General features: G+C 36.9%; 1 protein-coding gene across 1 annotated transcript; it reads right to left on the bottom strand.

Annotated features, from left to right (window-relative positions):
* Positions 1 to 2,499: 2,499 nt before the first annotated feature.
* Positions 2,500 to 9,564, bottom strand: LOC149562986 (putative protein phosphatase 2C 55). The gene is made up of 4 exons (XM_089826427.1): positions 9,306 to 9,564; positions 3,686 to 4,010; positions 3,275 to 3,424; positions 2,500 to 3,158 (listed from the first exon to the last, which is right to left on the bottom strand). Exons 1-4 carry the CDS (start codon positions 9,542 to 9,544, stop codon positions 2,868 to 2,870), a joined length of 1,005 nt encoding a protein of 334 aa, XP_089682553.1. The 5' UTR covers positions 9,545 to 9,564; the 3' UTR covers positions 2,500 to 2,867.
* Positions 9,565 to 10,024: the final 460 nt, after the last annotated feature.

Genomic DNA, 10,024 nt, shown 5'->3' with positions numbered 1-10,024 from the left:
GATATTGGGGAAGAGAAATAAAAGAGGTCAGGCAAATGACCAAAAGGGCCAACTAGGAGTAAGATAGGGGTCCCATGAAAATGGGTGGTGTTGTGACAATGGTCACAACATTATTTTTGCACACTTGAGGGATTATATGATTTAGTGGCTTTCATCTATCTCTTGGACTCATTCATTTGTATAATGAATCAACCACTTTTCTCAACAATTTCCACAATAATTTGTGTTTGGATTTTTACTGTTCAAAATTTATTTTATTAGACAAAGACCAAATAAAAAGATCAATAATTATGTGATTACAATCTAGTCATTATGTGCTAATGTGAGATATCACGTCCCTAATGATATCTTTGTTAAAGATTACCATTCCCCCTTGGAGAAAATGTATACTTGAAATATAAATGCATCTTTTTATGGATTTATGTGCTCATGTAATGAAAGTGGAAATTAAATTGTTGGCTTCTACCACTCCAAAATGTGATTCATCTAATCTTTTGAAATTTTATAAAATCACACATTAATTTTCAGAAGGATAGTAATAAAATAGAGAGAAAAAGTAGTGCTCAACATATGGCTAACGTATGCTGATTTGTCTATGCCACTTCATGGTCGATGGTTTGGGATAAACCTATGGATTATGGAGTCCCTTTTTGTTGTTGCCATTGCATTGCTAGTTGGCATTTGGCTTCAGATTGCTCTCGAGGTTGTCGAAAGGGGCATACTACTTGGTAGAAAAATGCTTTTAATGATCACTTGACAGTTGAGTAATAAACCCCTTAATTGGATGTCTCTTTCAAGGATTTTGAGGAGAGCTCGGCTAAGGTGGCATTGTCGCATCCTATTATCCCCTCTTAAGGCTCCTTATGTGATTCCTTCCTTCATGTGCTCTCTTGCTATAGCTCCACCAACATTTGTTACTTATATGGTTGTTGGCCACCTCTTATTTGAAAACCAATAGCTCTGCCAAAACCATAGTTACACCGCCCTGGGAGACGGGGGGACAAGTTTCCGAGACGGGGGGACAGAGGGGCCTTGATTTGGGGACGGCGGGGGGACGGCGGCGGGGGATGGGGGGGTGGCGGAAAGAGTAGGGGTGTATATACTATACATATGGTATAGCATATACCATATCAACTGGAATATCATGATTCATGATCAAATGACAAACAAACAATGAACATTAAACATTGAACATCAGCAAATAATAAATATTAGTCTAAACTCTATATATCAGCCTTCAAATCAATAGTATGAGTATCTAGATTCTACTATCTAATAGTAATCAATGATCATATGAGTCATGACATAAAGATGATTACAATAAGTATCATGTGCCATGAATCATGATATCAAAATAAGTATATAATGCAAACAAAAACTACAAGTCTCCTAGAGTCCAAATCAAAATGTCAAATCAATGGAGACTCCTTGGCGTCCCCCCACAATGAAGTAGACTTCTTGGCGTCCCCCCTCAATGAAGGAGACTCCTTGGCGTCCCCCCGCACCCCCACACTCGGAGACCTCTAGCCGTTTCGGAGACGTCTCCCCCGTCTCGGAGACCTCTAGCCGTCTCGGAGACGTCTCGCCGTCTCCGACGGCGGTGGCGCTCTAAGTGGCGCCGCCCGAAACGCCGAGACGCCGTCCCCCTGTCCCGGGGACGTCCCCGTCTCCGAAACGGCCCAATTTTGGGGGGGGGGGACGCGTCCCCGTGTTACACTGGCCAAAACCAAATTTGAACATCCACACTATTCACATCCATTCTGTGTCCCAGCTATTCATGAACATTTGTTTATGAATAATCACGAGGATCATGCACGAGTCATAACGTGGTACATGAGCCTAAATATGATATGCAGGAGATTTATCACGAGGTTCACTATGATAGCAATGAAGGGAAAAAACTTTTATTAGCATGGCCCATACGTCAAGATTCTTAGTATTTGGTAAAGTCATTATTATCTACTCCAAAACAACTTTAAAGTGTTACGTTCCATAACATCTTCATTATTGTTCGTTGTCATTCCATGCATCCTAACTCGGTAGTCTTAAGCTGTGCTATCTTGGTAAATTTTACATATAATAAATCCTCCAAAGATCATCAAAATTTATGGTATTCTCCTAAATAATGAATACCTGGTGGAGTCACCAGACATAGTTGAAAGGAAACCAAGCATTGAGACAACTATTTTAATTGTTTAAAACATGTTATGCACACACTTTCTCTGAACTATTTTCTTTTTCAAAAAATATGGTATAGTTTAGTCGTGGAAAACTGCTTATTATATAACTCAAGTCCGCACATGTCTGACTCTGTATGAAAATTCAATAGATAGTCAACATCCAGATGAAGGGTAAAAGTAGTTACATGAATACAGCTCAGTTTCAAAAATGTAACAAAAATGTTTTAACTGAGGACATCTGAATTTTTTAAAGGGTAACCTGCATGGCTCTACAATGTACCCAATCTCCATTACCGCACACATTCAAAAAGAAGAGAAATTAGGGATTCAATAAGCAAGAAAATACTTGAATGAGATAATCTACATTTGCATTGCAACGCTCCTATAGGACTTGCCTTCCTTGCAAGTGAAAAAGGAGAACAGTGAACAGGATGACAAATTAGGAGGGAATTACAGAGGGACCATCAGGTAGCTTATATGTTATAGCACGGAAAGCATCACAATAATCTTTGAAATTATACCTCATACAATCACTGATAATTAAGCTTAAGCTTTTCGACTTTTAAGATTGTCCACGAGCAACACTTCTTGCAAGCCTGTGATCTAATTTGTGCCGCTCCTGCAAGTAATAAGCATCACCCTATCCGTGTCATCATGAATATTCACTTTTAAAGAAAACACAACTCTTCAATGTACAGCTGTGACATATGAAACAACGACAGTTATGTCATCTAATTTTCCCCCTTTATACCAATAGCCCGCTCTTTGAGCAGCATCAGAAAAAGGAGTATCTTTATCTTTGTCTAGTGCATGCTGCCTTGCAGACACTGCAATTTTTTCGGCAGTTGTCTGAGGTCCAAAGTTATCTCCTACTGCTTCAACGACCAGTGCATTCAATTCACCATCATACAAGTTGTCAAATAGTCCATCCGTACCAGCAATTATAACATCTCCATGTACCACATTAATGGTGAAGGTCTGCAAGCATGCTTCCCAAACAGGTTAAAATTACTCCCATTACATATCAGGTATACAAGTAGAGCTGCAAGTCTAATGCAGTGAATCAAAAGGCAAATAATATATGCTTCCAATACCTGAGCAGAACTTGGAAGATCAGCCCCATCACCACTTTGAAGCTGAAAACAACAATTAAAGCCATGCTGCTGAATAGGGGATTTGAATAGTGTATGCCCACCTCTTATTACAATGAATCCGCTATCACCTAGATTTGCTGCACGCAGTCCCTGGAAATAAAATATAATGAAAAAACAGCTATTCAGGTATAAAAGCAAACCTACTTAGAACCATGAAGAAGCAAATGAGACTATATCAATAAATCTAACTGAGAGCAACTTTTGCTTTAGAATAATCTCAGAGATTCCAATCTACAAACAATTTTATGCATAAAAGATGCCGAACATTTACGACAAAATCTTAAAAAGATACCTAGGATAATATAACAAATCAAAACAACCAATGGACAATCCTTGGGAATTTTCTGTTACCTTATCTGAAAGTACTAAAATACAAGCAGTAGAGGATCCTTGTGACTTTGTACTCAAATAGGCCTTCTCTAACACTTTAATGGGATCAATTGGATTTTGAGGTTCTCCTTTAATGGCAACAACAGCGTTTGCCATGAGTTCTCTAGCATAATCTCCTGCATTAACGCCCACTTCTGCCCACCCTCCAACTCCATCAGCAACCCCAACAGCTTGTTCCTCTGTAAGGATGAAATGAGCATCTTCTCCACCTCTATCCTCTTTGTCGGGATGTGGAAGGTAGTGTGATCCAGAAACCAATTTCAAAACTTTATTGTCCACAGATGCCCTGAATATCAAGCATAAGAGACCATGAACGAGACTACAACAAAGTAATGCACATGTACAATAGTTTCGTGAAACTCTATCAAGAAACATGCTGTTTGATACTCAGATCCAACACAAAAAATGGTATATAAATGAAGGTGCAAAAATACAGAACACGAGGATCACTCTACTAAGAAATATTTCCCTTATTTGAACAACTCGCAGATTAAGATCAATATATGGCAAGCTTTTATCTAGGGCATATATTTGCATGTTATGTATTAACAAGTAGGGAATTTCTGAAAGTATCCCAAACAAATATGAAACCATCCAATAGAAGTTGACAAACACCACTACTTAAAGACCAATTTGATCACAAAGAATATCTATGCGCAGCAAACAAAATAAGCGTAAGATTCATATATGAATAATAATTTTGTAAACATAATATGCATGCCTCATCTACTCTGAAAAATGTGCCACAATTCATAACGATTATAAAATAACAAAGCTACTGGAAAATGTGCATAGGGATTAAGAAGACCAATATTTCAGATGATACTATACCATCTGTCATCGAGACTATAGTGTCACAGTCATCCACAATCTAATTATTTTCTTAGTTTTAAGAGTATCACAAGATTCTCAAACACGTTACTCATAAAAACAACTTGATATCTTGGATGACTGATGTGATGCTACTGTAGTTGTACAACTGCGCTGTTTTGGATAGCAATGACATGGATATATCTCATATTTACTGACAACATTTATCTTAGTCTAGAGTTGGACTATGATATTCTGATCAATGAGGAAAATATGATGTAACTACTTCATTGAGGATACTGTCCACAAATCCTTATCGTGTACTGTAGTTCAGTCAATCAAGAGTTTGCATCATCACCATTCTTCTCAAGCTTGTCAAAAAATTTCAAGCACAAATCAATCAAAACACCTTTGCATCTCCCCAACCTCATCCTTGTCAACTCATAACAGTACAATGATGTGAATGCTGTACATAAACTTTATACATACAGCAACACAAGTAGTTATCTGCCAAAAAGTGGTGAAGGATAAGTTGTCTAAGCTCTCTAACTACATCCTATGCACCCGTTGTCATCCAGTGGGACAATTTTGGGCAAGGTCAAACCATCATCCCTCTCTAATTTACTGAAAAAAACACTCAATTTTGTAATATACAATTAAGAACACATCCTTGTAATAGAACACGAATTTTTGCTCATGTCTCAGCAGTTTGAGGAAATCTCCATGATCTCTTCACGTACAAGTATGGTAACTACCACATCTGCCATATAAAAAGCGGTATTCAAACTATCCTACCTACTTTTTATATTGCACTAGAAATTGTTATACAGCTCCAAAATATGATCCCTCCGTGAATAATAGATATAACATGCTACTAAATGTCTCTCATCTCTTTGAGACTAGAAGCTTGTGCATGTGTGCCATATGACCTCCAAAATAGTGGCATTAGATACAACTGCATACTAGAAAGCTGAAGTTTCCTGCACCTCATCTGACTCAAATTCTCAGTATCGTAACCACACAGTAGATGCCAATGTTCTCCACAAGGGCTCTTACAACTCCATCACCATCACCATCACCATCACCATCACCAAATTTAGAACATCAGTTAGCATTGAATCTATTCCTGAGTCCTATAGATGATTAGAGACCCATACTTAGAAAAGGTAAATATCTGCAAGTCCCTTGCAGTTAGTTGGCTCTTGGGTACATGCATTTTTTAATTCCTTCCAATGCGTTGTCAAGTGCATGCATACAAAATGGGGTCTAATAAATGTGTTTGTAGATGCTAATTATTAAATAAATTGGAAGAGAAACAGTTACTACCTATATAACCACCTAGACTACATTTTAGGGTCGAACCTCCTCTATGGCTCAAATTGGGAAGTTTGTATCTTACACTTCTAAGCTTTTTTGTGCTCAACTGCATTTTTTGACGTTTCAATTGAGGAATTTCCATCTTATGCTTTATACTACATTCAACTACTTGTTGATGAGGTGGAAATGGTGTTAATATGTGGGGAACATTTGATTTTTGTTCACCCATCAATTATAGATACCGTGTCCTCACATCACCCAAGTCTATTTTCCCTCTTTAATTCAAAATTTAAATTTAGGAATCATCTTATCTATATAGACAATGTCATAGGTTCATGCTTGTGCTGTACACAAGAACTACATTCAACCATGTTAACATACTATTGCTTGTTAACAATATGGTTTTTACTAAGGTGCAAATAAGTTACTGCATAGACAGTGCCTATACCAAGGGCTTCAGGCCTAAGTTCTTGTGTACAGCACAAGCATGAACTTATGACATTGCCTATATAGATAAAATGATTCCTAAATTTAAATTTTGAATTAAAGAGGGAAAATAGACTTGGGTGATGTGAGGAGACAGTATCTATAATTGATGGGTGAACAAAAATCAAATGTTCCCCACAAATTAACACCATTTCCACCTCATCAACAAGTAGTTGAATGTAGTAGAAAGCATAAGATAGAAATTCCTCAATTGAAATGTCAAAAAATGCAGTTGAGCACAAAAAAGCTTAGGAAGTGTAAGATATAATATGGCCTGTTACCCTTACGAGGACTTTTTCCGAGGAGGATTGCGCAATAGGGAGTGGGAGACCAATGAATATGCATATCTACAAACCTTTTGCCAGTTAAATTCATAAAGTGTGACATGTAAATTTTCGTAAATACTCATTCCCAAATTATTTCTTTAGTATCATTAGCCTGGACACTGAACCCAAAGAAATTCAACAGCTCAACCACAGTTTCCTTTGTTCCAAAATAAAATATAACAAAAAAATCAAGAGAAGCAAGCTTTAAAATAACAATAAAAAGATATAGAAAAAAAGTTTGTAACTATTGCAAATCTTTCTCATATTGCAATTGATCTCCTTGCTTCGCTGGTTTCCTCTTTTATCTAATGTTCTCAATTTTTTTAAGCTCTAAAATCCTCTTTATCACATGGTAATGTGTTGTCACCATGTGTTTTTCCCCTTTTTTACTTATGTCGAAACAAATGCTTCAATTGTGAGAGATATGGTTAAAGCAATAAGCAGATTAACTTTTTTTTTTTTTTTTGGTGGCTTTGGTAGGAAACATCCTGCAGTCCCCTGTCAATTGCTAATGGCCTAGCATTGAGTAACATGCCTCTGATGTCTCCCTGTTTGTAGGGGTGTCTCTGAGACATTTCCTCATCTCAATTTCCTAATTTACTAGGGAGCACTCCCCCAAATTCATGAACATACCCTTCCATAGAAAATCAACCTTAAATTTCAATTGGATACCTCATCTATTTCTACGGCATAGCTTTCCAAGGGGTTGAGATGCATGTTTGTACCTAAAATGTGCAAATAAAAAAAGTTAGTGACAAAGTGAAAATGGCAAAAGGTAGAAATCTCAAATTCATTTATATACAAATTGCCAAATGAGGTATAAATACACTAGCATAGATTTTTACCTGCCGGAATATTTAAAGGATAGGAAATGATCAAGAGTTGAAATCAAAAAAGAAAAGAGCAAAATATTTGATCAATTAAAACATGACCAGTTAGAGCCAATGTCAATGCATTAGATGCAATTCCTTTAGGAACACAATTCACAATGTTTCCTTTTGAATATGATGCCCCCTTAAAATTGTCCAAATGAGTTCACTGCACTGATACTGGCTCTCAGAAACAACATTATTCAATAACTCCTGGGATGGGGGTGGGCAAGTCTTTCATTTTGCAGTAGCTGTTTCAATCTATTGCTCCCATTAGGTGCTGCCAGATGCCCTCAACAATGCAATGTTTTGAATTTGAACACTGTACAATGAAAATGCTGAGGAACTTGCCCACGGGTTTTGAAGTTCCCTGATTGTGTCTTGCACCACACATTCTGCAAAGCCCAGCTCAAATTATCTTACTCTATTTGGTGAGAATAAACATGAACCTGCAACTTTCTATGAGTTCCCAACTGTGTCAAAAAGTCGAGCATTAAGTAAACAACACCAAAAGGGAACTTGTCAGCAACACAATAACAGAGTTTGAGGTTGTTTTGAGCCAGTAATCATAACTGATTTTTGTTTTTTATTTCAAGGATAGTGAAGCTCAGGCCTTAATCCTGCATTGATTATGACACATGAAATTAAAATATCACCAGGTTGTAACCTTCAAATGGGTTTCCCTGTTATTTGATGCCTCCTATAACAACTTATGAATGTCACACTTCATGGCTTCAGAGAATAGATCCTCCAAAGAAACAATTAAATCATGTTCATAATGCTGAATGTCCTATCTTCATAAGAAATGAACATATCGACTAGATATGATTCTGTAGATGGATTGACATGGCCAAGTCTTTCACAAGCTCGGTATAAAGGCCAAGTTTCCGCAACTTATGGCATAAATTGTGTTATTCACACAACAGGGATGTTATGTACCCAATGCTGTACTTGTTTAAACAAGAGGGATCCCAATGTCCAATGCCGTGCTGACTAGATACTGACATTAAAGGAGGACATTTTTTATTTTTCTAATAAACTGTAAAAAGTCCCCTTGCTACCATAGCTCCGGAGGCCTTGTACGACTCAGAAGGTGTATTAACTAGGCTAAGAAATGGCCTTTTATAATACACATTACGAGTCCCCTCATTCCCGCAAAGAGCATCTCATAGATTCAGAAATCACGCTACCTAGTGCGTGACCTAAAAACAATCTCTTATAAAATTGCGAACACCTAGGGTTTTGAAAGCTTTGAACACCTACAAATTGTTTAAAATAATTCAGAAAGAAACGAAAAGGGCATCATATACCCAGAAGATGTGCTACTGAGGTATGACCTAAAAGATGGGCTTTAGCGACTTTGAGGGATTACTGTTCCCTGTAAGTAGGTCCATTAGTTTATACGCCGAATCTTGTGCCTGGCTGAGAAGTGGTGTTAGTTTGTCGCTCAAGACTTGGATATCAGATGCTTTAAACACTACAAATCAAACACAATCAACTGCACTAGTTCAACCAAAATACAGTGGAATGGTTATAATTCAACCCAAAATACGAGCAGCTTCAAATGGGCAGTCTTAAAACATGTTAATATAGCACTGCCCGTCATACTGAAAAGGCAATTCACCAGGAAGTATAGAATGGCATTAAAAATTTGAGGGGAATCTTGAACATGTTAAATTACATTACCCATCACATTAAATTGTCATAGTTCCAGAGAAGCACAATATGACAATAACTAATATTAAAAAGAAGAAACAAGGGATCAGTTAGTACTGGTTGCTGTGATAATATGCAGCTGTGATGTGATGGCGAGATGATGCAGAGCAGTAAAGAGGAGAAACGGGTTGAGCAACAGGCGTTACTGTAAATGATAATTTTGGCGTCCTGAGCTTGATGGGCGTAGGCATCCACGCCCTAACAGGAGCTGTGATTCCACATTTGCTGGTAAACTCAGTGAATAATTTGTGGCTTTGTGAAATCAAAGATGAAGACGCCATGAGAGCCCTTTCCATCCTGATATTATTGATGCAATGAATCAAAAAACTCTAATTTGAGCGTTGTTATAATCTGTAGCTGCATTGTTAGGTAAACATAAAACACTCCACGAAATTGTTTCACTTTTTAGGGATGAACAATGAATATCTTGCACTTTTTATCGGTCGTTTTAAATTGCACTTCTTTGAGAGAGCTTCAATGGGACATGAGTTTGAGTTGTTAACTTTCAAATGTTGAATTTGGAATTTATATTATTTGTAAATTACATTTTTAAAAAGAGGAATAAATTATTGTTTTCATATCATTTATTAAAATATCATGGATGTTTGTTGGGTCATTGTTTTCAATAAAAATTTCTAGATTTCTTTTTAATGTTTTAATTTTTGTATAAAATACTAATGAACAAAATATAGACAAATATATTTGTGTGTATTATAATTGTAACATGTGTCATAGATTGCATTTACATATATGATATTGTTGAAGTGACACAATAT

The sequence above is a fragment of the Cupressus sempervirens genome, chromosome 4 (assembly GCF_028749045.1).
Source record: "Cupressus sempervirens isolate cs-2001-9-10 chromosome 4, ASM2874904v1, whole genome shotgun sequence".
Taxonomy (NCBI): domain Eukaryota; kingdom Viridiplantae; phylum Streptophyta; class Pinopsida; order Cupressales; family Cupressaceae; genus Cupressus; species Cupressus sempervirens.
This window is presented reverse-complemented; position numbering and strand designations above follow the sequence as displayed.